Source organism: Salvia splendens, chromosome 14 (genome assembly GCF_004379255.2).
Source record: "Salvia splendens isolate huo1 chromosome 14, SspV2, whole genome shotgun sequence".
Lineage (NCBI taxonomy): Eukaryota > Viridiplantae > Streptophyta > Magnoliopsida > Lamiales > Lamiaceae > Salvia > Salvia splendens.
The window spans coordinates 23,077,516-23,105,031 of record NC_056045.1 but is presented as its reverse complement, the minus strand read 5'-3'; the positions used below and the strand labels follow the sequence as shown (position 1 = coordinate 23,105,031).

At 37.5% G+C, this 27,516-nt stretch overlaps 4 protein-coding genes across 8 annotated transcripts; all 4 read right to left on the bottom strand.

Annotated features, from left to right (window-relative positions):
• Positions 1 to 3,162: 3,162 nt before the first annotated feature.
• LOC121764006 lies at positions 3,163 to 5,380 on the bottom strand. The gene is made up of 3 exons (XM_042160100.1): positions 5,146 to 5,380; positions 4,344 to 4,650; positions 3,163 to 3,745 (listed from the first exon to the last, which is right to left on the bottom strand). The coding sequence occupies exons 2-3, from the start codon at positions 4,623 to 4,625 to the stop codon at positions 3,374 to 3,376; spliced, it is 654 nt and encodes a 217-aa protein (XP_042016034.1). The 5' UTR covers positions 4,626 to 4,650; positions 5,146 to 5,380; the 3' UTR covers positions 3,163 to 3,373.
• An 857-nt stretch (positions 5,381 to 6,237) lies between these two features.
• LOC121766147 (soluble inorganic pyrophosphatase 4-like) lies at positions 6,238 to 10,282 on the bottom strand. 5 transcript variants are annotated; one of them, XM_042162496.1, is made up of 10 exons: positions 10,177 to 10,282; positions 10,009 to 10,058; positions 8,837 to 8,986; positions 8,723 to 8,751; positions 7,919 to 7,984; positions 7,741 to 7,848; positions 7,253 to 7,318; positions 7,053 to 7,173; positions 6,847 to 6,928; positions 6,238 to 6,514 (listed from the first exon to the last, which is right to left on the bottom strand). In XM_042162496.1, the coding sequence occupies exons 3-10, from the start codon at positions 8,979 to 8,981 to the stop codon at positions 6,472 to 6,474; spliced, it is 660 nt and encodes a 219-aa protein (XP_042018430.1). In that variant the 5' UTR covers positions 8,982 to 8,986; positions 10,009 to 10,058; positions 10,177 to 10,282; the 3' UTR covers positions 6,238 to 6,471. The 5 variants fall into 5 exon arrangements, with proteins under 5 accessions (XP_042018430.1, XP_042018432.1, XP_042018433.1 ...); XM_042162498.1 differs by having other exon boundaries at positions 8,837 to 8,965; XM_042162499.1 differs by lacking the exon at positions 10,177 to 10,282 and adding an exon at positions 9,571 to 9,638 and having other exon boundaries at positions 8,837 to 8,965; positions 10,009 to 10,170.
• A 3,965-nt stretch (positions 10,283 to 14,247) lies between these two features.
• LOC121763422 (type I inositol polyphosphate 5-phosphatase 8-like) lies at positions 14,248 to 17,792 on the bottom strand. The gene is made up of 11 exons (XM_042159434.1): positions 17,580 to 17,792; positions 17,046 to 17,107; positions 16,844 to 16,931; positions 16,688 to 16,759; positions 16,333 to 16,420; positions 16,023 to 16,127; positions 15,536 to 15,935; positions 15,262 to 15,458; positions 15,024 to 15,132; positions 14,768 to 14,916; positions 14,248 to 14,674 (listed from the first exon to the last, which is right to left on the bottom strand). Exons 2-11 carry the CDS (start codon positions 17,070 to 17,072, stop codon positions 14,551 to 14,553), a joined length of 1,359 nt encoding a protein of 452 aa, XP_042015368.1. The 5' UTR covers positions 17,073 to 17,107; positions 17,580 to 17,792; the 3' UTR covers positions 14,248 to 14,550.
• Positions 17,793 to 25,001: 7,209 nt separating this feature from the next.
• On the bottom strand, positions 25,002 to 26,391 carry LOC121763395 (LRR receptor-like serine/threonine-protein kinase RPK2). Its single transcript, XM_042159405.1, has 2 exons — positions 25,948 to 26,391; positions 25,002 to 25,710 (listed from the first exon to the last, which is right to left on the bottom strand). Exon 2 carries the CDS (start codon positions 25,631 to 25,633, stop codon positions 25,139 to 25,141), a length of 495 nt encoding a protein of 164 aa, XP_042015339.1. The 5' UTR covers positions 25,634 to 25,710; positions 25,948 to 26,391; the 3' UTR covers positions 25,002 to 25,138.
• Between the last annotated feature and the right edge of the window lie 1,125 nt (positions 26,392 to 27,516).

Below are 27,516 nucleotides of genomic sequence, written 5' to 3'. Positions count from 1 at the left end.
TGCCCTAGTATGGATGGAAGTGGGTGTTAGAGTGAGAAAGAAGACAAAGACTGAGAAGAAGAAATGACAACGACGTGAGGGGTTGGGGGGAATTCGAATTTTTTAGGGGTAAACCAGTAATTTTGATCTCAATTCTGGAACACTGCAGCGGACCATAATTCAAATATTGACTCCGCACCGTGAATTAGGCCATCCCCAATATGAATAGCCCAGCAATAGCCCAGCCATAGCCTAGCCACTGCCACATCATCAGCACTAAAAATCCTCTTGCCACATCATAAATAGCCCAGCCATAGCATAGCCACATCATAAATAGCCCAGCCACATCAATAGTCACATCACTAATAACAATTATATAAAATGACATAATTAACAATCACACAATATACGGAATTTAATTTACGAGACATATACGGGAAACATTAATAATACTATTAAAAATTTAAAAAGTACAATAATTTAAAAATATTACAATAATTAAAAAAAAGTACAATAATTAAAAAAAAGTACAATAATTCACTCCTCGTCGCCGTCGTCGTCTCCTCCGTCGCTGTCGCCACCATCGCCTCCGCCTCCGTCGTCGTCGCCTCTACTCCCGCCAGCTTCCCTCCGTGCCGCCTCCAAATCCTCCTGCATGCTCAGGAGCAATGTTTGAAGCAAACTCTTCTCCACGGGGTCCACCGCCGCCCGCCATTCGGCCATCGTCTTGACCATCTGAGCGCGCGTTTGTTGACGTGCGAAGAATTTGAGATCCGCTGTGGATTGGCCAAGGGGGGATGCCGACTGGACCTCGTGGGAACCACCGCTACTGCCGCTGAAATCACCGGAATAGTTCAGCCGTTGCTTCTTCGGCCAGCCAGAGTCGACACCTACTCGGAACTTCTCAGAGTCGTTCAGCACAAGATAGCAATTCAAGTAGGTGAAGTCCTTGTACACCCCCTTCAGGGGGAAGGCTTTCTCCGCTATCCTCCTGCAGTCGTCCTCAGTTTGCCCACTGCTCATCATGCGGAGGGCGTTGGTGTACAAGCCCAAAAATCGGGAGACCGCAACCCTGATTCGGTCCCACGCCTTCCGGCAATCTTCCCCATTGCGTGGCCTCCCCTCCGGGCAAAACCTCTGGCAGGCTGCTGCTATCTTGCCCCACAAGTTGACGATCCTCTGGTTGTTCGAAACGAGAGGATCGTCGCAAACACTCACCCACGCCTTGGACAGCGCGACGTTCTCCGCGTCCGTCCACCTCCTCCGTACCGCGTTGTCGTCCTCACCCGGCTGCGAGGACTCGCCGACCCTTTTCCCCTTGCCTTTCTTCTTTGGGGCGCCCCAACCCTGCCCTGCACCCCCATTTGAACGGGAGCATCCGGAATACCGGAAAGATCTGTCCCCAAGTCATCGAAGGAGAAAGTGTCAAACTGGGCCGGAGGCGCAGCCTCCGTTGGCGTCGATGTGTGCGACGAACCAGTCGAAAAATCAACACTGGGGCGATAGACGTCCCCCGGCGTCCCCTGTGTCGCCGGTACCCCGCCGGGCATCATCTGCATTCCGGGTGCCCACCCCGGCATCTGGACACTGGGTGCCCACCCCGACATCGCCGGAAACGCCCCCGGCGGACTCCTCCGCGCTGGTATCCCGAGCATCATCTGCTGCCACGGGTACATGTTGTAGTATGGGTGCATCTGACTCGGGTGCATCTGACTCGGGTGCATCTGACTCCATCCACCTCCCACGAGGATCGGGGGAGTTTGAGATCCGCTACTCCCTGAAGTAGGCTCGTTGTTGAGATCCATTTACCGTTGTTGATCTTGTACAGAAATTTAGATAGAGAGAGTACTCGTTAATACAAGTGGTGCGAATGAAAATGACAGGCAAGTCGCGTATATATAGTGTTTCGGAATAAAAAAAATTAAAAATTCGCGCTAGGCGGTACGCTAGGCGATCCGGACGTTGCAATAGCGCCTAGCGGATCGCCTAGCGCACCGCCTAGCGCCGCGGAACCGCCGAGCGCTAGGCGGTTTTTTTCCGCGAAATCGGCTAGGCGGCTGCAATAGTTCGCCTAGCGCACCGCCTAGCGCCGGCGCTCGGCTAGGCGGTGCGCTAGGCGCTATTGTGGATGCTCTAATAGAGGAGAAAGTCTCAGTGTGGGCCCTGTTTTTTTCGAGGGTCGTGCAGTTATTACTAGTGAACACCGAATGCTGGGAAATTGACGAAATGAACAAGATTTGAGCCCAATTATGGATCAGCGAACACGCCCTAAAGGTTAGCCACTAATGATACAATTCAATCTATTTTGTATGTCATAAGTTTATGATACTCCATCATAAAACTTTTAATGTACGATACAGATTTGAACTTTAGACCATGTTTATCGGTATCTTGAGGTACCATGTTTAAAATATTTATATATCTCTAATAAATTAAATTAATAAACTATAAAAGTTATAGTAAAATTTATAATTTTTCATGCTCTATAAATAGGAGACTACAATTATTAATATAGTTTTACATACAAAAAAATATCATCTTTTATTTTCCTATAATTTTCTTCTTTCATACAATTTTATATTTTTTAGTTTCATTTGTTGCTAACTATGGAGGATGATGAGAATAATATATTCTCCGGTTCCCCAAATTTCTATTCTTCTCAAAATTTTAATCCTTCCTAAGATTATTTCCCCGACTTTGAGGATTTTCCAAATTCTGGTCAATTTCAAAGTTCATTTTAAAACCAACATTCAAGCCAAGACAAAATTCGGCAATCGCAACTGAATGCTTAATTTTCATCTTATGTTTTGAGCACCAATTATGTATTTTCAATTTCCTATTTCAATTATTATAATTTACGTTTTTTTATTTGTTTGATTTTACAATATTGAGTTTGTCATTAGTTATGTTTTCTTTAATCAATTTTATTATGTAATAATAGATATTTCATGTAATAATAATTATTATATCTGAAAAATAATAGTATAAAAAATAAATATATATAATGATATGGTTGGATGGTCATTGATAAATCATAAAAAATGTTGTGGTTGGGTTGAATGAATATTAATAATGTGGAATATGATGTGGATGAGATATAAATTAATTAAATATTGAAAAAGTGGATGCTTGGATTAGGCTAAATGGTTGCAGATAACAACGTTTGCAAGAACACAGAACCTTTATAATGTGTCGTCGGCTTTAGTAGAACAGCCTAGATTCGGCACAAAAAATGAATACGCGAGATTATGATTGAAATATATCTACATAAATTCGAAATACTTCACACACAAAATTCCTAGTAAAAGAGTTGTACCTAATTCCATGTTAGGTGATATGCCCTTTCTCAAAATTCCTAACTCCTGGAAGAGAGAAAACATGCAAGGCAACCCTATCAATGCACATCATCATGTGGCCTCCGCAACGGGGAAGTGCAAATTCTGGGCTGATTCCTTGAGAAAGCTGCTTCCACATAATGGATCTGTGTTGATAACGTTGAAATCGATGGTGCCTGCCTCAGGCTCAGAGAAGCTAGCCAAACTGTCATCATGTACTGGCTTGAATTCGGTGGTGGTGCCACCATTCTTCCGAGCTTGCTTCTTGCCTTTGCCTTTGCCTTTGCCCCCTCGCGAGGATTTCCCACCACCTTTCTGCTTGTTCTTTCCAGATTTCCTGCCACTGCCATCATGTGTTTATACTGCTTCATAAGCGGTATACCCTGCTTTTCACGGCTACCTTTCACGGCAGATGCAAGCTTATAACGAGTCTGTTAAAGGGTAACATCAAAAGAAGAGAGAAACATAACTGTTAACAATATATTTCCAAGAATAAGCCTTCAATATTTATATAAACACACGCCTTGGCTGAATTATTTAGAATCCAGTGCTTTTTCTACTGCCTCTCGAAGATATAAGGTAAGCAAGAACATTCAATAACTCAAAAAAGAAAGATAAGAACTACTATGCTTGCCTGCACCATGCACAAAGAGTGTCAAGAAAGTCACAGAAAAACATATTATTCTCCCAGAAAATGGGGATAAGGAAAAGGATCCAAAACATCAAAGTAAAACCTCGTGAATTAACATGAGCACGTGAAATAAAAGTTTATGGAAATTTCTTTGAATACGTCAATTGCTTCCAGGAGTCAGAAATCAAATGGAAGAACTAGTGAATGCATTGGATTTACAGCACTGGTAATTGCTCTAATGCACAATTAAACAGCTTTTGGTAGACTACAATAAATAGCCTGACAAAATTCAGCATACAATGTGAACTTGGTAGAACATAATTCAATTCAATCACATGATATATTTGAGAAGTTACAAAAACTGATAAGTATTGCAAAGAGGTTGAAAAATAACTTACAGCAGATGATGTGGAATCAGGTAGATTGTCACCGGATTCAGCTGAGTCCTTGCAATCATCTTCCATCACTAAATCACATTTGCTATTGTTTCCATCCAATAAGCCACCACTTGATACTCCAACTTCTTCAACACTTACAAACTCATTCAAACACATTTTCAGATCATTCATAGAAAGATCTCCTGAACTGTATTGGGTTTGGATATTGGGAGTCGTCACAGACTCACTGCTGCTCCTCAAGTCTTGATAAGCCAGCGTATCACTAGGAACGGAACCTTCCATCCACAACTCAGGCTGAATAGAAGAACTGCAAAAAAGGCAGAATTCAAAGTTGATTGATTGCAAATGAGTGCATAGGAGACAATGTTCAGGAAACATTAAGCTAACAGCCTCCGAAATTTGAAGATGAAAGTATTAACAGTACGAAGTATATGGTATTCATTCAATCCACATATTAGCTCTACAAACTAGCAGAATAACACTGAGTAAAATCAATTTATAATAATTCACTTAGTTCAATCAATTTATAATAATAATCCACATATTACCCCAAGGCTTACTTTACTAGGTGCTACATTCAAAATTTATAGCTATTAGCACTCCCAAAAGTTTGTGGATGAACTGGATCTAAAACATACTATCAAACTCTGAAGATTTGGAACTACATTGTGATGGCAACACAATTTCACCAAATATGTCGATTGAAAATCGAATATAAACTAACTAAAATCTCAGAGATGCGCGACAAATGGTTAATTCCTAAGAATAAAAAAGCATAACAAAATCCTCATTCAGAAAATACCTTGATTAAAAGTATCTCCAAAACGAGATCCAATCCACGGAAAAAACAGAAGATTGTCAATTCGAGACAGCTCGTTTGCCAACAAAATTAGATCCACCACTGGTAGTATCACGAAATGGTTCCAAGCTATAACGATTTGGATTGAATTTTGATTGTATGCGTAAAAGAGGCGCGTGTGTGTGCATATATGATGGATGATGAGAATTTGGTAAATGTGTAGCTTTTGTAAATTTGTTAATACATCAATAGCAAAATTATGGAATGTGTGCAGGTGTTGGAATTGGCGGGCAATGCTGCTAGGGACAACAAGAAAAACAGGATTATTCTGCGGCATGTGTTGCTAGCTGTGAGGAACGATGAGGAGCTCGGAAAGCTTCTTGCCGGAGTTACCATTGCTCATGGTGGAGTTCTACCAAACATCAATCCAGTTCTTCTACCTAAGAAGTCTGAGAAGGCTGCGGAGAAGTCACCTAAATCTCCATCGAAGGGGACCAAGTCTCCCAAGAAGGCTTGATGCTGGCGATGCTGTTCCCAAGGATGGGCTTGAATGCCATCGTTTTTGTTCTTTGTATGTAATTTTTAATTGTTGTTGGTTATGTAGGAAGGAAAGCTACCATCTCGTTAGTTTGTTCCTTGTTAGAATTGAATGAAATATCTTGTCGTTTTTTCACGATCATTGGCGTTCAACACAATGAATGGGATAAAAAAATGTTCTAAATATTCAGTGTACAAGCAAGTAGTTAAGGAACAAAATATAATTAACATATCCTCAATTATAAATATGCTACTATTGATGTTTGGTATGTCTTGTTTTTTGGATATAATTTAAGTTAAAACAGAAGTTATTTTTGCCCTAATTAATTATGGATACATAAACTTTGTAGATATAGAGAAACTTTTGGCCAATGCATGGTTGGATTGTAAATAAAGAAAAATAAGAAGTCATATTTTGTGGGGTAATGAAGCTTTGAGAATGACAAAGTAATGACCATTTCAACGAATGCAGCGAAAGGTAACTAATAATCAACCGAAATTTAACAATGATACGACTTAACAAAAGGAAGAACGCACAACAAAAAATGAACACCTAAATGCACCGAAGAAAAATTGAGATCTGCTGCACAGCTGCAGTAACATTGCAGTAAATTTTTTACATGGGGAGGTATAAATTTGGTTTTCACCATCACCTTTGATTTAGACCTGTCGGTCTATTACGATAGTTTGTCTTCATCAAAGTACTATACTACTATATATGGATCAGTTTTTGAATATTACGCATAGGTCAACAAACCGTGCAGAAAATATCTAACCACATCGATTGTCCGATTAGCGCCTCAGACTCTCCACAATATAGTTTGCATACAAGTCCCTGCACAGGAATAAAGCAAATATATGCTCAAACATTATGAGAGAAAAGGAAATGCACGTCTTCAGCCAACCACATGAATACGAGGAAGGAATATCAGCCACAGGGATGCCTCATATCACACACCAATTACAACTACAATAAATATCACTACACACCCAAACCAGCACAAGTTCATTTTGTACTGAATGACTGCTCTTATAACTTTAGGTTTACATTGGAGAAATACCATTGTTGTTTTGGTCTATGCATAGGAAGAAAAAAAAAATAGTTGGTAGCTTATGTTCTAACAGAATACAGAGAAATGCTATTCCCATAAAGAAGGGGTAACTTACATGGAGAGCTGTATAGCGTCATAAGCATTGGTGGCTGGCAGAAATTCATCAACAGCAACATCCTTGTTCTCATTTTTCTTGTCTGTTTTATTATTAAGGTGAAATACACGGTTAATTCTCAAATTCCAAACGGGTGAAAATGGAACATTTTTGTTGAGCAACAAAAATAAAGAGCCGACATTCATTAAATCTACAACTAAGGATACAGTCTTCAAAAAAACGGCGGATTTCAGCCAAGCGATGGGGCGGAAGCTCTTTAATGTCCGTATAATCACGGTATTCAGGATCGTCAGCACAGACAGCAATTATCTTGTCATCTTTCTCACCCTGTTCTCCCCAAGATAAGTCAGCTATTCTCTTCTCCATTTATTTAAGACGGAGGTGGTTTAAGCTGAATGAAGGGTACCTGATCAATCATAGGCATGAGGCCGATAGCTTTAGCCCTTAGAAAGCATCCTGGAAGAACTGGCTCCTGATAACGATAGTGAAGATAGTATTATTGTCTTCAAAGCATAGAGAACTCTTAAATATAATATCCAAAATAGGTTACACCCAAGCAGACTTCTATGAGTTTCAACAGACAATTATATATGGTTCCGTGAATATCAACAATTGCCTCACTTAAATTGATGAACTTGGCAGAACACCCAGACAAGGATCAAAAATGAAGAAAAGCAGTAGAAATCCCTGAATATATTTACAATGCATGCTAATAGCCTTAGATTTCAGAGTAAATTCAGTAAAAAGCAACAATGCATGTATGGATAGTCTCATAGCTAATTTCCTGAATCATGTAGCGTAGTTCAATATACCAAAACACATATTATAAGGCTAGAACTTTTTAGTTTGGTTGTATTATAAATATTTGGTAAAATTTCTAGACAAGCATTTTACCTGCATAATGACCAACACATCCATTGGGTCACTGTCTTCACAGAGTGTGCGGGGTATGAAGCCATAGTTATGAGGGTATACAACAGATGAGTAAAGAACTCGATCAACCTGCATGTGCAATCATAATAAATAATTTTGTATCAATTACAATTGTTCTGCACATCAGTTTAGTATTTACCTTGATTAGACCAGTTTTCTTGTCAAGCTCGTATTTCACTTTACTGCCCTTACTTATTTCGACCACCTGCAGAAATTAAGAAAGTTGGAGTAAAGGATAACCAATCATTTAGCCATAAAAACAGGGTATTCAATCTGGTGAATCCCATGAATGTAATTCAAATTTCAGTTTAATTGAAATAACATGCTATAAGGAACAACACAATAATTAGCAGGCAGGCGAAGGATGAACTTCGGAAGATGCTATCAAATACCTGTTCAGTTTTAGAAAATAAGCAAAGAGATCATTTGACGGGTACTCATTCAATATGGAAACAGCACAAATGTGTAAAAATCTGGGATTGATAGTTTAGGCTGAAAATCCAGAGGTATATGTCAGGGAAGTTAGGTACAAGAAACCAAACTAATCTAGATTACTGGAAAACTGAAGTATGCCAGTAGTAGAAGTGGAAAGTGCTGATGGGAAATTAGTGTCTATATGTTGAAACAGCCACTAAAAGTAAGGATAACTTGGCTTTTTGAAGCTAAGTGTAAGCATCTGAATTGTTGCCTGGACAATTTGTACATCAAAACATGGAAACAATAAATAGAGGCATAACTGAAAGGACTTTTAAGCATTTTACGTCTGGTCGATAGTTGTTACAGATATAAGTTTCTAGGATGATTCATTTGATATTAATATGTCAATACTTGGTTGAAAAATAAAATGATTGACACGTAGTATTCATTCTGATACCTCAAATTAGTCCAAGATTGTTACTAGAATATGAAAGTGCAAAAAAACTGTATATACTAATATACATACACAGTTGAAGATCTTGGGTGCTCCAGGTCCTGCATTGACAAGTACGCAACAACATTACATGCTTTTTGTGTCATATGATATAAATTAGATAGGATCGATGTAAAAGACACATGCCTATCTCAAGATCATGCCAAGGATGAGCAGCATCATTTTTTCTAGTCATGGAAGAGAGTATCCTTTCATTAAGAGGCGGCTTCTGGACAGCAGGGATTTTTTCTGACTGCTCTGTAGGATGTGCCATAACTGCAGGAAGATGCATTCAGGCTATCAACAGATATAAGCTTATCTCACATAATCCCCAATACAGATGAAGCTATGAATATTTGGCTATACAGGGACAAACATTATGGTTAACATAGGTAAAAAAACAATAATTTTATGTGCACTCAGAATCAAAAGATTTCATGAATCCAGGGTTTTATAAATCAAAATATACATGTGACCATTAATGCAGCTGAGCCACTGATATGTTTCAACCAGTGCAACAGGGTTTTGTGACTTTAAACATTCTCACTTCATCCAATAACTAACTGTATATAGTTTACAAGGTATAAAATCCTAAACAAGCCAGAACAACATGAATGCAAACTAGCTTCATGCTAGTTAGAGGATGAGGTATATGATTAAATGTTCCCGACGTATAGACAAGACAGCCTTACGTGAAACAACAGAATATGTTAATATCTTAGCATTATTGTCGATATATAAATCACAAAAAGCTAATACATAACAATCCTACACTTGCTTTATTAACACATGCTGCGAGACAATTCACAAACTCGTGAACACTGAAACAATGAAAATAAAAAGACAATACAGATTATAGCATAACTAAAATATAGTACTACCAGTTTCTTAATAAGGCAAAACAGGTCGATCGCACGCAACAAAAGAATGGTGGCTCTCCTTAACGCTTCTGAAAGCATATGAATATCCGGCGTTTTTATGATTAGAGTTGGGGATCACAGAGCATAATATCCATCAACAAAAAGGTTTACAGGTATGTGCTGTTTTATCTTACGCAGCACGGACCAAAAAAACAACGGCGAGAACCGTGAGCATTATAGACATAGTTATTCGCATAAAATTTACTCCTAAAAACTCAAGCAATCGACGCTCTATACCGAACGATCAAACAACATACACGAATCAAATCAAGTGAACACGCTTAAAACCGTATAATCAACTGAAGCACATAAAAAACCAAAATGAATAAGAATAATACAAAAACACTGTAAAAAACAAACGGATCTGCAAATGAGTCATATGGCGGAAGGCATTTTTACCTGAAACGACGAACAGAGGTGAGACAGAGAGCACAGGGGAAGAAAGGTGCCTGCAATGGAACGAAAAGGCTCAGATCTCCGTGCGAAGTACGAATGATACTCAGCGTGAAAATGAAGGCAAGCGTTAGTTATTTATGCACGAGGAAATAGTTTTAGAGAGATAAAAACCCTAGAGAGAGACAAAGAGGAGCTGAGTAAATGCAAGCTTCCACTCAACTTCTGCTTCCCGCTTTATTTTCGACTCGTGCTAGGCTTGTTTGCCGTTGAAACATGGAGCATAAAAATACGACAAATTTATGCGCTTTTTCTCCTTTCACCATTTTGGATGAGCACGTGGGGCCCAGAACACGTGTAGATTTTCTGTTGGACTGATAGTTGACTGCTTTCTCTTTTGTGGGGCCAATAACACGTGTTGAGTTTTTGTTGGTGCTATAGTGAGCTGCTTTTAATCTTTATCAATAATCAATAATACAAGAAAATTACTAATAAAGTTGTATCTATATTAGTGAACAAATTTGGTTAAAAATAAAAGTGAAAAAAACATGAAGCTAAGACCATCGACTACGCGTCCCGCGCCGGGCTCGCGTTTCTTCCGGGAGGGACGGGTCCTCCGCGGGACCCGTTGCAACGATCATCCCGTCCCGAGCCCGCGCTCGTCTCGTCCCGTAGCCTGTAGACGCGAGACACGGGACGCGCCGTCCCGCCACGCGGCCGGGAGACGTGTCGCGCGCCCGATGCTTGCGTGACGCCCACTCGCTGGCCCGCGAGTGGGCGTCCTCACGGATGACGCAATAATTCTTTTTTTTTTATTTCGAATTTTAATTAAAAAAATTAATTTTCAAACTGTAATATTACCGTTAATTTTTTATTTTCCTTTTTTAAATTTTTTTTACTCTATAAATAATCCTAAATCATACTCATTTCAAACACAAACACACATCTAATTGAGCACATTTGGGAAAACTTTGGCGGAGAAGATTAAATTATGTCATTTTTATTTTTTTAGAATTTTAATTATGTCTTTTTTTCTTTTTTTTTAAGTTTAAGTTGTAATGTTGTTTTAATTTTAATGAATTGTGTTTGTTTAAATTGAATTGGGTTGGAAAAAAAATGAAATTGAATGAATAGTAATTAAGCGCGGAATAAGGGACGGTTAAGGGACGGAGCGTTGCAGGTTCTGTCCCTTAGTTAAGGGATGGAGGAAAAAAGGACAGCGGGGCCCTCAAATAGTGGTCAAATTATAGTTAAGGGACGGTATAAAGATAGCGTAGTGGATGACCTAATCAAATGGCTGCTCCAACCCCAGAGCTCGAGCTGATTATGATTACCTCATAAAACTCCAATTGATCAGTGACAGTGGTCTGTGTTTCTTAGCTCAAATTATAAATTTCTTTAAATTATTATTGTGTGTTTTTCCCATGCAGGATTGATTTAAAGATAAGGATGGTAGAGCTTGATGGCAAAAGAATGAAGCTACAAATTTGGGATACTACCGGTCAAGAGCGGTTCCGTACTATCATTATTGGTAATGTGCTTAGACCATCCACAACGGGTCTCGCCGGCGTCTCGCGTCTCGTCCCGGCGAGACGAGACCCCGGCGAGACGCGTTGCAGCCTCCGTCTCTTCCCGCGTCTCGTCCCGCATCTCGTCTCGGCGAGCCACGAGACGAGCTGTCTCGCCACGCGCCTAGGCGACGTGGCGCAGCCCGGCGTCGTGCGTGACGCCCACTCGCCGGCCCGCGAGTGGGCGTCGTCACGTGCTGACGCAATAAATATTTTTTTAAAAAAAAATCGAATTTAAATTAAAAAAAATTGTAACGGTATTATTACCATTTTTTTGTTTTTTTTATAATTTTTTTGTTTTTTATTAAATTTTTTACTCTATAAATACTCCTAAACTCATCCTCATTTACACACAACTACACATCTATTCTTCCTATCATCTAAATTTTCTCTCAAATTTTCACTGAAATTTTCATAACCCAACTCAAGATGTCCGGCGACGGCGAGGGCAACTATGGCGGCTCCGGCTCCGGCTCCGGCGGGTGGGATCTCAACTCGTTCGGCGATTGGGAGAACATGATCAACACATTGGGCGGTGGAGGTTCGTCAATGCCGGGGACGCAGGGTTCGGCGACGCCGGGGGGGTACCAACCACCCAATTTTGACCTTGATGCATATGTTCGTCCCAACGTCCCGCGGTTTTCGCAGGGATTATCCCAGATCCGGGAGGATTTTCCAGTTGATCCCACGCCGGGCATCGGCCGAGGCGGTGGAAGTGGGCGAGGCGGTGGAAGTGGGCGAGGCGGTGAAGGTGGCCGAGGCAGTGTACAACCGGCCGGGCATCGGCCGAGGCAGTGTTTTTTTATTTTGTGTGTTTTTTTATTTTGTGTGTTTTTTTATTTTGTTTTAATTTTAATAAAGTGTGTTTGTTTAAATTGAATTGGGTTTTAAAAAAATTATAAATTAAATTGAATGAATAGTAATTAAGAGACGGTATAGAGACGGTTAAGAGACGGAGCGTTGCAGGTTCCGTCTCTTAGTTAAGAGATGGAGGCAAAAAGGACAGTGGGGCCCTCAAATAGTGCTCAAATAGTAGTTAAGAGACGGTTTAAGAGACGGTATAGAGACAGCGTTGTGGATGGCCTTACATATTTCTTGCTAGTTTATTCTCCACATGTCAAAAATTTGCTGACCTTTTTTATCATTTGTTGTTTTTGAACTAAAACTAAACACAAAATAGTCTTATGAAAGTAACCTTTTATATTTTAAGGCAAACAAATGAACATTAGAATGAAAAATCAGAGTTTTAACTTTTGGCTTATGAAATTGGAAATTATGTTTTGTTCATATTTCTCCTTAGACAAGATCCATGTTAGGTTAAAGACTTCATATTCTTCTTAATTGATTATGCTTATAGGAGTAGTGGCATATGAATCACTAGATTAATCTGTGCCATAAAAATTGCACATTCTTAAATCTGCGGTGAGAACTGTGTCGACTAAAGTTGCCTCTGATTCTTGATTGCCATCATAAGCCTCATAGCTTAGTGGTATTCCTCACCATTATAAAGTTGAATGACCTACGTAAAAGTGCTTGTTAATTATATTGAGCTTTTCTGTAATTAGCTACTGAGAGGAAGATTAGTGGAGTCCTAGAGAAGCACCCTTTTTAGCAATTATATTTCATGTTGTTTAGTTATCCCTTGGTGTTCTTGTTTTGTTTGACTAAAGAGTTTTTTGAGGTTGCTTGTTGCCATATTCTCCACATCACTATCAGTGCGTTGCTTTTTAGATGGGCAAAAACATTGTACTCCCTCCGTCCCGTGTTACTTGCACGTATTTCCTTTCTGGGCGTCTCAAGTTATTTGCACTCTTTCCATTTTTAGTAAAAATTATCACCTACAGCCGTAATATTTGATTTTGTCTATCACTCATTCCTTAATCTCCGTGCCGAAAAGGAAACGTTCAAGTAACGCAGGACGGAGGGAGTATATTTCTAGAGAAACTATTTCTTTTGCAGCATACTATTGTGAAACTATGGGACAAAGAGCGCGTTGTTGAACATAGTGGCAAGACGAACATGAATGTGGAGGAGGTATTCTTCTTCGTAGCTCGGGACTTATTAAGCAAAGACTTTCTAAGACAGACTCAAAGGCCGAGGTATTCTTCTTCGTAGCTCGGGACTTATTAAGCAAAGACTTTCTAAGACAGACTCAAAGGCCGAGGTATAGACATCAGCTTACTTCTGTATATTTTGCTTAACGATATTGAGACGTATTCTGTTTGAGTGCAGCATTAGACCATAAAAATTACCTAGCCAGACCAGGCAGGTGCGGCTGCCAGGCTGCTCAAAAATCAGCTTGTTGTGGTTAAACATGCCTCTAAAGAATGGATGGCCAGATACATCACCCCTTAAAAATGACCTTTTTGGCCAGGAGATAGCCTTTGCTTTGACGATATCCAAATTCCTTGTATAATGTCACCCCTATCTATAATTATATTAGATGCTAAACAATTGTGTTCTATTTACATTTATTGGATGATATAGTATTTCTCATGATTTTTCTTATCCTGGTAAGTAGTTTCTCATTGTAAATCCGAATAATATGTATAGCACAAGCATATGACATCCTTAATGGCCAATAAAATTTGATTGACATTCATTATTAACTTTTTATTTGAATAAATATGTATTGAAGTGTGGCAAAATATAAGGACGGGAGGTTCAAAATTTAGAATACCGTAACAAAAGCATGACTGATGTAAATGCTCACTATTTACAAAGATTACATTCCTCAAAAACAAGGGAGAGCAGTTTACCGCAGTTAAAAAAATCTCTACACATCATTTTTCTTACAAAAATTACATTCCTTTCTTCTCATTTTTATCAAGGGAAATAAATAACCCAAAAAAACACCAATGGCACCTCTCCTAGCAATAACCACACTGCAGGAGCGGAGTAAGCAGTGTCCTATGATACATCTCTCCGCCGTGTATGAACATCAAACACCGCAGCTCCATGTGCCCGTATGCCAGAAATGCTATTGGTTGCTAGCTGTGACAGTGAACACCGAGTAGACTGGCCTGTGGTCTGAAAATCTTGATTCTCTCCTAAAATAGCACTCTTGTTTGAGGCCTTTGCCTTTCCACAATATTCTATCACACCTGTCATTTAAAATAATTAACTCCAGATTAATACAGTACAATTGTTTTCCATAACCTGATTTTCAATTGTTTGAGATGAAATAGATGAGTTACCAGGCAGGGGTTCGACGCTTCTCTTTGGTGGAAGAGGTTTTGTAAGCGTAAATGTCTGAATTTGTGATATACTTATAGGTTGGACCAAAATATATGTCCCCTTCTTCCCACCCTTGAAATACTCGTCCCGCCTTTTGTTCTAATCTCAACTGCAATACACGTCACCAACCATATTATATATACATCTTAAATCATTTTAATCAACAATCGTGATAGTACACTAGATTTTATATATAGAGATAAAATTGAATAGTACCTGATCTTTCTCAAGAAGTGCTTGCCAGTCATTTCTTTCGAGTTGTTCGTATGTTTCACCACATATAGATGCAAGCCGATAATTCAAGTCCCCCAGCCAAATTATCTTACTGCATAAACAGAAAACACATTATTTATTAAGTGTTTATCAATCGTATCAATTTTACTCACATATATAGTATATGTGATGCGATTTTATACATGTGACATGCGTTGATGAAACAGATATTTGTACTCACTCGTGATCTAAAATGTTATAAGAGGTAAATGGTCGTCTTGGGCTTCTTCCCGAATGTGAGAATCTCGTTCTCTTCAAAATCTCCACAACATCCAAATTTCTTCTAGTTTCAGCTCCCTCTTTCTGTCCGGATGCAAGATGAGTACACACGAAGCAAAATGTCTTTTGTTGCATCGTCATACTGATAGATATTGAGCCCTAGATACGATATGAATGCAATCAACACACTAAATTATTGAGAACAAAATGGCTTACTTAAAACAAATTATATATACCTTATTTCCTAGGTATCCCATGATGCCGGTCCCAACGCATGAAACCTTCAGACTAGTAATGTGGTGATACAACTCTTCACGAACCCACACGCACAAAAGCAGGCCAACCATCTGCTTGCTCGCTGCCAAACAATACTTATTTTGTGTTCCACTAATTGGACTAGATGAATCGTCTACACTCGAACTTAAATTTGAACTTGAACTCAAGCTCAAAATGTCTCCAAAATAATCATCATGAAGCAGTGAAGAATCAAAGGAGCTGATTCTTGATTGTTGATGCTTATGATCGATAGAATCACCATTCAGAGAGTGGCGGATTAGGGAAAGCCACTTTGCAGCCGGACTATAGTCCTCTTGGCCTAGTACGTTACCGGCATTTAAAGGTACGATCTCTTGGAACCTAAACCAAAACAAATAGTATAACAAGATGAGTTAAGGTTCATCTCTTGTTTTATATAGGATGATCTGAATGAAATTTTAGACATACCCGAGTACATAAATATCAGCCGATGTTTTGGTCTTTAACCAATCATTTAGATTTAAATCATCTTCTGGAGTCTTGCCTCCTACATTCCATGTCCCAACAAACATCCTACAAAATCCAACTTACATCGTTTAAATCTATAAACTTAAACACCAATATTTTTTCACTAAAAAAACATTCTTCTAATTATATTTCCCTCAAAGAAAATACAAAAAATTAAATAAAATAGACTAGCACTATTTAATTACAAAATCAATAAAAACAAGGAAACCAATAGTGGAAGAAAGATATCTAATCTGATGCTATCCCTTACCTGAGGTCTAGATCAGGAGAGACAGGTGGCACAAGATGGTCAAATCCAGGCCGTTCAATTTTGTTGCTCGTTTCCATCAACCACTCCTCTATAAAACACAAAACCTTAATTAATTACGTGATTAACGACTAATTAAGCTAGACACCCAAAAAAGACCCACTATCTATCATCTGATTAATATCTACTCTTCAAAATAATCACATCCGTCCAACCTAATCACAGCTTAATAGCAACCCCCATGTTTTTTTTTATTTAGATCGTGGTATACTAATCATATCTTAAAAGTAAATCAACTTTCTACCAAAAAAGATAAAAATAAAATATACGAATAAGTTGACCGGAAGCCGGAAATTACCTGACAAATCCTCCGGCACGACGGCGGATGACCCATCATCGGAGCAACTCTTCAAACTCCTCTTCAGAAAATCTGAAAAATTTCACCAATATTTTGTTAATATTATTCCAATTTTTTTTTTAATTTAAAATAATTTATATAGTTAGAATCTTGTACCTTTTGTGTCACAATCAGAGTCAAACTCATCCGATCCACCCTTTATATTCAACCATTTTCTGGCCACCGTTTTCGGCCACGAATTGGACTGCAAGAAAATATTTGTTAATGAAGCAAATTCTCGAAACTAAAAATAGATCAATTTTTTTGAAGGATAATGTTCATAAATATATAGACTTGTTATAGGAAGATAATTAATTACCTTGAGAAATTTTTCTTCTTGCCTCATTGCTGGAATGGAGCAAAACCAAATGGGGCTAGTTTCTGAAGACAAGAAATATAGATATATAAATGAGAAGATATTTTGAAAAAACAATATTTATATGCATAGGATTTGATTGGTGTGGATGAAAGTCGATTGAAGCAAACAAGTGGGGTTTGGGAGTCTGAGCATATTAGTTGTTAATGTTATTGCATTATAAAAGAGTGAAGATTGACAAATTTATAGGTTAATTAGTTTGGAATGATGTCAAACACTGAATTGTTTAGACTTGTGGCATAAAACAAGTGTTTTATTGAGTAATCAAGGTGGAATAAAAAAAGAAGCTAGTTGCAGGAGAAATGGAGACAGCATATAATATGAAGCTACATGCATATAATTAAAAGGTCAACAATAAAGTTAATTAAGTTCTCATCAATTCATGTTATAATCTAGTCATCCATTTTTTACAGAGACTAAATATAACAACAAAGGTGAAATTTACACCCAGAATCATAAAAATCTGGTGATACTTACATGATAAAGTGAAGAGAGAGAGAGAGAGGGATTGGAGGTGCGTTATTTCCTTTCACAAAGCGCTTGTGTTGCAGAGAAAGAGAGAAGATGAGGGAATTTAAAGTACATAAATGCTTCGAATTTGTTATAAAGAGAGATAGAGAGGGGGTTTTGATTTTTGAGGGAGAAGCAAATAGCGGCAGTTTGGTTAAGGATTTATACAGAGATCAACAATTGAGTCTCTGTCGAAAAGTGAGAGAGAGAGAGAGAGAGTGAGAGAGAGAGAGAGAGTTCACGTACAAACAAGTGTCCATTTCTGTAGAGGACAATGTGGTACACAAGAAATGATTGGAGGGTATTATGGTCAATGTCAACGCAAAAGCGTTAATGGAAGTGGTTTTCATGATGACGTGTGAACGTGTAATTGGTTTCCTGGATACTGTAGTTTTTCTATTTTCTTTTCTCGAATTGAAATTCATGCATTAGTTAAGGGAAAATTGGATCAATTAGTTATTTATAAGTACATTTCTATTAGCACACGTATATATTAGAGAGAAAGAGTTGTAAAAATTATAAATATGCATGAATAAATTGACGGAGGTGTACTTATTATGTTTACATAGCGAGAACTATTTTCTAATAAAAACAAATTTTCGATTATCGGATTAATATGTGCCAAATATTTTGGGCAGAAATATGAGCTCTAGTTGAAAAGAAAATCGCCCACACCTAGTTTATATAGTTTAATATATACGGCGGAGGATCGCTTAATATGTTTATATTTAATTTGCATAAAATCAAAATGTGGTGCTATAAATTCGGCTTGATAAAAAGTCATTTTTAATTTTCAACTATAAAAGTCGATGTATAGTAGTATGATTTGCGTCGACACAATTAATATTAACAAAACAATTAAAATAAGTTAGTCACGACCTTAGTACTGCACTAAATTTTAAGTATAGTTAGATCAGTGTTTATTTTGGAGTGGATTAAATATCGTAAATGAAAGGTCATAAAATCTTATGGGAGTAACATATGCATGAGACTCAGAAATTAATACTTCATCCGTCTCACCTCAGTTGATCAACTTTCCATTTTGGATTGTCTCATCTCAAGTGATTGATTTCATTTTTTAGCTAAAAACAAAACTTCAGTCATCTCTAACCTTATCCCCTCTCTGTTACTTTATTCTCTCTTTCTTATTTTATTCTCTCTTACTTTTTCCTCTCTCATACTTTACTCTCTCCACTTTAACTCAATACATATCATTTTCTTAATTCTCATGCCGAAAAGAAATCCATCACATGAGATGGGACGAAGGGAGTAATATATTTAAAAGTCCATTTCACCCATGTTTCGAAAATAAATTCTGAATAAACTCGTTCAAGTCATATTAAAAATTAAAAAAAATGGGGAACAGATGTCATCCCCAAAGATTAAAATTGAAATGTTTTCTCTCAACCAACATGAAATGATGATGGTGTATTAGCCATCACTAATCCAAAATCAACTACTAAGATAAGCCACCTGTCGTTTTACCCTTTTTCCTATATTAATTTTTTTACCTCAGAAGTGAGCAAAGCAAATCAAGAAAAAATCGCATTAAATCTTAAAATAAAACCCTAATTGCTCGAACGTGGCAGGTTGTTAAAAAACTTTCAATTTGGGAATTAATTGTAATCAATGACTAAGCACAAAGTTATCTTAATTAGCGCACGGTTAAGCCAAATATTTTAGTGCACAACAAGTGTTACTTTTTCCCCTTTTGTAGTCGTTATCTTTTTTACCCCAAGAACTGAAACACTACAAAAATATTTTATTGGGGTATAAATAACGAAGCAAATATGAGACTTGGAGCCTTCAAATTTTGCCATCTTGGGCAAAAAATTGCGTCGCATATTTGAAATAGTATTGACGTGGCTAAATATTATTTCATTTCAATAATTTGTCGTTCACCTATAAATATTAATAATATAATAATGATAATTGTGCGGTTGAAAGTTTGTTTCCAGGAAATAATTTATATAATTCAATACTACGTAGAATATTAAATTATAAAGTGGTAAACTGCTTGAAACATACGGAGCATTAAACTCTTGGGTCTATGTATCTTAATTAGAATTGTTTAAGCATTTGAAAAAATATACTATATGCCATATTTTTCGAAATTAGCCTTATAAAAGTGTTAATAAAATTTCATAGAGCAAATGTGGAATAGTTTGAGTTTAAGTTTTATGTGAGTTTTTCAAAAGCTGTTTGATTTAATTTTCTTATTGAATACGTAAAAAGACATCAATTAATCTTGCAATTTGGCAGCATATATCATCACGGGAAGAGATATTGTTTCTTTATACGGGAAAAAAGTTACTGTATTTGGACATCAAGCTTTATCAGCCACGTGTCTAATATTTTTCTTATCTTTACTTTGTAATTTATATACTATAGTTTATGCTGAGCGCTTTTCAACTAAATGATAAAATATTTTAGATAATTTAACTTAATTTGGGTTTTGGACGCAAGAGTAGAGTTAGATTCATCAATCTGTTGTCGACTGAGATATTTTTATTTTTTTCTTACAACGGAAAATATTTTCATTATATGGCAAATACATTAACTAGATGAAGGACATTATTGTACAATGCATTAACGTGATTCTAAATAATTGATGTGAATTATAAGTTAATAATTACGACATGCATGTTTGCCAATAAAACCTTATTTGTTGATTACATTATCTTATGTCATAATTATCCACAATGATGAAGCTACATGATGGCCAGGGTGGTCCATGGTCCCCCCACCAATTTCGATGTTTACTCTGCCTTTTTTACAGCGAGTCCTATAGGCTGCAATGTTTAGTATTTTTTATATTTATTATTGTTTTAGCTTCACAAAGTACACTTTATCCTTAGTTTTTGTTCCATAAAATTCATGAGATACTCTGTAGTAAATTCAATTTTTAAGTTATTTCGCATTATCCATCTTTGTCGTAGTCCCAGCTTAGGTCGCATGACTCGTATCAGTTTTTGGCGATGACAAAACAAAAATATCTCACAACTTTGAAGGTAGGTTGGCCGTCCAACATTAAAATTCTGGCTTCGCTACTACATATTACTTTTGGTTGCAAGTGTTAAAATATTTTCAACCAGAAATATATTAACAATTATTACTGCGGGAATGGACTTCCTAAAATATTTTATATGTCTATAGATTAGTTGAAACTGACAATTGAGATTATTTGCTAAATCCTAAAAGAAAATATTCAAATAATTTAATTAGATACATGAAACTTAACTTTTCAGATACAAGAGGGCCAAGTGAATTGCATTGCATTTGGCCTATCCGAATTGCGAACCGCTGATGACGATTATGTTTAATTATAATATATAGTTTGAATTGCGAACAAAATTCACGGATATTAAGGTTCTATTTTCCTTTGTTCCACAGTGAAATTTATTAGTACTGGATAATCTTTGGACATAAAATAATCACATTTAAGATATTTTTGCAGTATTTTATACTTTTTCTGCCCAATAAATATAGACACTTTCATTTTTGATAATTCATGAACAATGTTCACCACTAGAACAATATTCTCCAAACTTAATGAAAATTAATTAAATATTAATAAATTTTTTATTGAAATACTAATCAATCTCTATGTTACTATAGATTATTAGCCACTGCCGAAATTGCAAAAATTGATATGTTCGTCAAGCTTATGAGAATTTGATCTAACATTTATTTGTCTGCAAAAAAATTAGCATGAACATTAGAGCATCTGCAACGGTGGACGGACGGCGTCCGTCCGTCCGTGCCGCTGGCAAGGACGAGCTCCACCGCCGCTGCGCTCGCGCTGCTGGCACGGCACTGCTCGATGCATCGAACACGTCCGTGCCAGCGAGCAGCTGACATGGCGGCACGCGATTGGGCAACGGCATAGCCGTTGCCTTTGAATTTATTTTTTTAATTAAAAATCGGTTTTTAATTTAAAAAATAGATTAAAAATTAAAAAAAAATTCCAGCTCCCAAAAAAAATATATCCGTTTTTTTACCGTTTTCCGTCATTTTTAAAAAAAATTAATTTTTTTCCCCCAAAAATACACATTTTTATCTATAAATACCCCACTTTCACACCCAAAAATTCACCTCACACTACACAATTCTCATTCTCATTCTCATCTTCATTCTCATTCTCATTCTCATCTTCATTCTCATTCTCATTCTCATCTTCATTCTCTCGTATCCATTCTCAATCTTTCTTCCACTCCTACAACATAACAATGTCCGGCCAAGGCGATGACCCCCCGCCCTCCCACGGTTGGAACCCCAAATGGTTCGGTTCACAACCGTTTCCTAGTTCGGAAATAGAATATTCTGCCCCTCCTCAAACCCAAAGTTCGGGCGTTCCGGGTGGCTACCGGCCATACCCAATCGACGATCAAGGTGCCCCCGAAGGGCGATACGGGTGGACACCGGAGCCTAGGCCGACCGCTCCCTCCCAAACTCCGACTCCTCCTACTCGCGGTGTCCGCACACCGTACACTCCGGCAGAGATGGATAAATTGTTCACGGCGTACTTGGAAATCTCTGAAGATCCGGTGGTTGGCACGAACTAATCCGGCGATCACTTTTGGTAGCGCATCGCTCGCCGGTACAATGAAAACCGGCTGCCGGGAACAATCGAGCGCAATGAGAGTATGGTGCGCAACGCCATCTACAGAGCCAACGATGAAATTGGCAAGTTCAATGGTTATTTCCTCCAGGAAGAGCGGAATGCGGGGAGCAGCCGGAGCGAGGTCGACATCATCACTGCCGCGTTGAGCACTTACCAATCCATGAACTATAAGTCGTTCAAGTACCTCAAAGTTTGGCAGGAGATGCGGACGCACCCGAAGTATATGGGAGGCGTAACATCCTCCTCTAGCGGCTCCTCCAAACTGTCAATGTCGGTATCCCTATTCGACGCCGGCTCCGAAGAAGTGGCTAGCCAACTCGCCGGAGCTAACTAGGGTAGCCCCGACGCCGGCCCAAGCGGTTCCCAACGCCGACCGCAAGAAAGGAAGAAGGCGGCGGCCAACCGCCGTCGAGCCGCGACTGCAACCGCCGATGCTCCAGTTCCCGCTCCCGTTCCCGTTCCATATGCACCACCTCCACCCCCACCAACTCGTTGTGGCAGCTTTTGGCCCTACTCAATATGGCCGATAGGTCCACTATGACCCCCTCGCAACTTCGATCGCACGAGACCATGATATTGGGCCTCCAAAGACAATTGGGGGTAGTGTCGCCGGTTGAGTAGTCGTCCACGGGGTATTTTTAGCTTTTAATTATGTAATTTTTAATTTTTAGGAGTTTAATTATGTAATTTTTTATTTTTAGTATTTTAATTATGCAATTTTTAAATTTTTAGGATTTTAATTATGTCTTTTTTATTTTATTTGTAATTTGTAATATTTATTGTGGTTTTTTAATGATTTTAATTTTATGGAAATGTTTTATTTAATTAAATTTTAAATTGAATTGTGCTCGTCTTTCCGGAAGAGCGCAGCTGTGGGTGTTGTGCTCTTGCCAGAGAGCAGGCAGAAAAAGTGGGGTCGGGCCCACAACTGTGCTCGCTGGCAAGATTACGATTGTGGGTGCTCTTAGTATCAGTGACGGAATCAGAAACTTAAACAAGCCGGTGGTGAAATTTAAAATTATACTTCCTCATTATCTTAAAAATATACCACATTTATTATTTTGGGATGACCTTAGAAATAGACCAATTCTGCTTAAGGAAATTTTTTTCTCTCTAAAAATGTGGGTCCAAATACACTTTTTTCTTTCTATATCTCTTACTTGACCAATTATGCATTAAAACTTACGTTGTCCTAAAAATTTATCTATTTTTCAAGGATGGAGGGAGTATTAATATTAAGATTGGATATTTAATTTTACTATATAATATATTTAAAATTGATAGGATATTTAGATAACAATAATAATAATAATAATAATAAATAAATAAATAAAAATCATTAAATCTCCTTTCTCATATTCCCTATATTCATAAATTACAAATTAAAACCTAAATTTATAACTATTTAGTTACAAAATTTAATAAATTAAATTATAGTATTTCCCAAATTACAATCATAATTCATAAAAATGCAATTCTTAATCAAACAAATAAAATAAAGCGCCGCTGCAATTTACTATCTCTAAGCAATTAGTTATAGTTAAATTAAAATCAGCATATATATTTTATTTAATTAGAAAATCACAACATATTTAATAAGATTTGAATGTAATTGGGGTAATTAAATGAATATTAATTGAATTAAAAAATAAAGAAAATTTGTTAGATTAAAAAAATTGATTATTAACTTATAGGTCCCTAGCTATATCTCTACCTACTTTACTTTATAAAATTTTCTTTCGCATCGGTAAACCTTCCCTTCTTCTCTCTTCATCCTCACATAGACATTCCTTCTCACAGACACACATTTCTGGGCTGCCATGGCGGAGAACTGAGGCCGGCGTCGGGAGAGCCTACGCTGGTTCCATCAGTGATTAGTATATTTTCTCCTTTTAAATTTTTTTTAATATGCATATGTATATATGCTTAATAGAGGGTAAAAAGTGTTCATTATAAAATGCTAAAATTGATACTATATTTTATTTTAAACACCCAAACTTAAATCACAGAACATCTGATAATTAGTTTGCATACACTTATAATTATGATGTGTTAAATTTCTGATAACTTAATTTTAATAACTTTATTACCTAAAATGTAAAGTATAAAACGTGATAGAATTTTATTTATATTTTGTTTTACCTTTTTTTTATAAATTTTACTGCGAATTATCTAACATAAATATGTTACTAGACTATTAAAGTATAATGTCACTAAAATTGAATTTGAAGGCCTCTCAAGTTTTCATTAAAGCAGCAGTGAGTAGTTATGGGAAGGAAAAAAGGAAAGAAGAACAAAATAAATGAAATAAGAGTGAACTATTATCCAATGATTTTCTTGAACAAAAGGTAGAATCTTAGGGCTCGTTTGTTTTCTATGACGGTGTAACATATGTTACAAGATTGTAAACTCCAATCTCATGTTTAGGGTTGGAGTTAGTAATCACATACATTTGTTTGTTTGTACAGATACATATCTCACGTTTGTAAACACTCTGTTTGGTATGAGGTAGCCAAACTGTAGATACACACATGAATTCACGAATTTATCCTCATTAATTTTTCATAATTCTCAGATTGTCCTCATTCCCCATTATGAACAAATTTGTGTAATCTGAATTAGTCCATCTTAATGAAAAATGAAACATGAAACAAATTTCATCTTAATGAGTGCAGAAACATGAAACAAAGTTCATTTATTGATACACAACAGCAAAGCGAGTGCTATATTTGGATTGGATTGGATTGGATTTGGATCAACACATGTCCATCAAAATCAGCAAGTTGTTCCACCAGTTTATGAATTCTACAAGTAAACTACAACAAATACAATCAATCCCATGAATGACAATATCTTGTGTGGCCTTTGTTTCATCAGGGAGTGTACCCTCGTACAAATTGTACTAATCAACAGGCAATGCCAGCTTCTCCATCGAATAACTACCACCTAAAATCGAAACATTTGGAAGAGGATTCCATGAGTTTGCCAATACAAGGATTGAAAGACTTGTACAGTTACTAATCTGAGGTGGAATCGGGCCCCCAAAATTGTTCCTCGAAACATCCATCACTTGAAGCTGACTCAACTGACCAAGCTCACTAGGAAGAACCTCCTCCAACAGATTAGAGTACAAGAGAAGGGTCTTTAGCCCACTGCATTTAGCAATTTCTCTTGGAATACCACCAGTCAAGTAATTCCCGGAGAGCTCCAAATGCTCCATCTTCCCACAATTATCACCAATCTCAACTGGAATAGATCCACTAAGCAGATTAAACGACAAGTGAAGCCCGCTTAAATCCATAAACCCGCCCACAAACCCCGGAATTGATCCATTCAACTGATTCCCAGCTAAACTCAGAACTTGAAGGCCCGTACAATTTGACAAAGAGCTCGGCATCCCTCCAAAGATTTTATTGAATCCCAAGTTAAGAACTTTCAATTTCCTCAACCCACTAAATTGAGAGGGCAAAGCACCTGAGATCAAATTCCCTTCAAGATCAAGCACTTGAAGCTTTCCCATACACTAAATTTCAGCAGGAATTTCACCACTCAATTCATTAAAAGGCAGTGATAGAATCTTGAGTTCACTAAGCTTAGCAACAGCAGCAGACAATTTACCCAAAATTTTACGATTTCCACCCAAACAATTCCTCCTAATCCCAAACCCATAGAGCGGAAACTGAGCAATTCGAGCACAAGATAAAGAATTACCTCCGCCGGTTATATTCAGCGCAGCGACCCGCGAACCCGACCCGCACGAAACGCCGGCCCATGAGCAGTGATTCGGATTGTTGGAACCCCAGCTGCTAAGCACTCTGTAGGGGTCTGAAATTGAGGCCTTGAACTCGAGAAGCGCAGATTTATCGGAATCGTAATTAACCAGGGCGTAAACAACACCGGCAATTGACAACAACAAGAGCAATTGGTGGTTGATTGTGGAGTAAAGTAGATGGAGATGGAGTAAATCAAGGGGTATTCAAGTCAATTGGGTGAAATGCGAAAGCTTCAATGCGTTTCTTCATCCCTATCGCATGTTTCACCAGAGACAGAGTTATCTCTGTTTTGGCATCCCATATCTTCGCGAGAGTCGGGTTCTGGGATGGAAGAACCGGGTCAGGTAGATAGCTAACATGGCAACCAAACAAAGAAATTAGGGTAGATAGGGAGGCCTATCTATGCCTAACATGGGTAACAAACGGGCCCTTAATATCCAATGATTATTTTTATTATTCACTCTTTCACCTAAATTTAAAAAAATATAATATTATCCGATTATCTTTGAACATTTGAACTATTAAATCTAACCACCTGGACAAATTCTAAAAGTTTTAATTTGTTTAATCTAAGTCATAATTAATGAAAGACACCATATTTTTATTGCAATTGGGGATACGGATCCTTACGAGTTTAAAGTTGCAACTCATTTAAAAAATAATAAAAAGGACGAAAGAAAGAAACCTCAAACCTTTTTATGTAGTCAAGATTACTATTACCAGTGGAACTGTCAAACAAAATTATTTGACCATAATATTTAATACTTATGTGGAAAATTACTCAAAATTTAGATTAGATGATATAATGCTGAAAGTGCTTCAAGAATCTTGCCCACCCTTTAAAGCTCATTGATTTGGCACAATTTGCAATGATTTGACACAACAAAGAATATAGATTTCTACTAAGTGGGATTACAGTTCAAGATTAATTCCTTAAATATAGTTTAATAGACTACTGCATTATTTGCTTTAAGTTGTACTCCTATTATTTTAATTTGGCATTTGTTTTATTGGTACTAATACGCTGCCAGATGAATATATGAACATTATACTTATCTTATACATATATTTGCAATTGTGATCAACTTTCTAAATTTTCCAATCTAAAACAGTTCGGACCGTATAATTAGTTCTGTGTTAAAACGGATCGAGTGCCCGATTTTTATAAGTAGATACTCAAACTGCCCGAGTAGACCCAAATAGTTCATCCACCACTACATATTACTATAACTATCTTTTGAATGGTGGAGTGCCCGGTCTCTCTTAAGAGCATCCCCAACGGTACTCTTGCTGAAGGACCGCGTCTGTGCCGACGGCGCGACACCCTGCTGCGCGCCGCTGCACTCTTGCCGACGGCACGACGCTGCTCGATACATCGAGCACATTCGTGCTGCTGAGCAAGGCGACGTGGCAGCACACAATAAGCCGTTGGCATTTTCATTTTTTATAAAAAAATCAAATTTTAATTTAAAAATCATTTAATATATATATATATATATATATATAT

What these genes read in the sequence shown, in the direction of transcription:
- LOC121764006 (XM_042160100.1), bottom strand. Translation starts at nt 4,625, where the DNA reads ATGGAAGGTTCCGTTCCTAGTGATACGCTGGCTTATCAAGACTTGAGG. An exon ending in CTGATTCCACATCATCTGCT is followed by an intron (nt 3,746 to 4,343) that starts GTAAGTTATTTT and finishes ACCCTTTAACAG; the next exon opens with ACTCGTTATAAGCTTGCATC.
- LOC121766147 (XM_042162496.1), bottom strand. Translation starts at nt 8,981, where the DNA reads ATGCATCTTCCTGCAGTTATGGCACATCCTACAGAGCAGTCAGAAAAA. An exon ending in TCATGCCTATGATTGATCAG is followed by an intron (nt 7,174 to 7,252) that starts GTACCCTTCATT and finishes TGGGGAGAACAG; the next exon opens with GGTGAGAAAGATGACAAGAT. An exon ending in GACGCTATACAGCTCTCCAT is followed by an intron (nt 6,515 to 6,846) that starts GTAAGTTACCCC and finishes ATTCCTGTGCAG; the next exon opens with GGACTTGTATGCAAACTATA.
- LOC121763422 (XM_042159434.1), bottom strand. Translation starts at nt 17,072, where the DNA reads ATGAGGCAAGAAGAAAAATTTCTCAAG. An exon ending in CGTGCCGGAGGATTTGTCAG is followed by an intron (nt 16,421 to 16,687) that starts GTAATTTCCGGC and finishes TGTGTTTTATAG; the next exon opens with AGGAGTGGTTGATGGAAACG. An exon ending in TATAACATTTTAGATCACGA is followed by an intron (nt 15,133 to 15,261) that starts GTGAGTACAAAT and finishes CTGTTTATGCAG; the next exon opens with TAAGATAATTTGGCTGGGGG.
- LOC121763395 (XM_042159405.1), bottom strand. Translation starts at nt 25,633, where the DNA reads ATGCCGAGCTCTTTGTCAAATTGTACGGGCCTTCAAGTTCTGAGTTTA.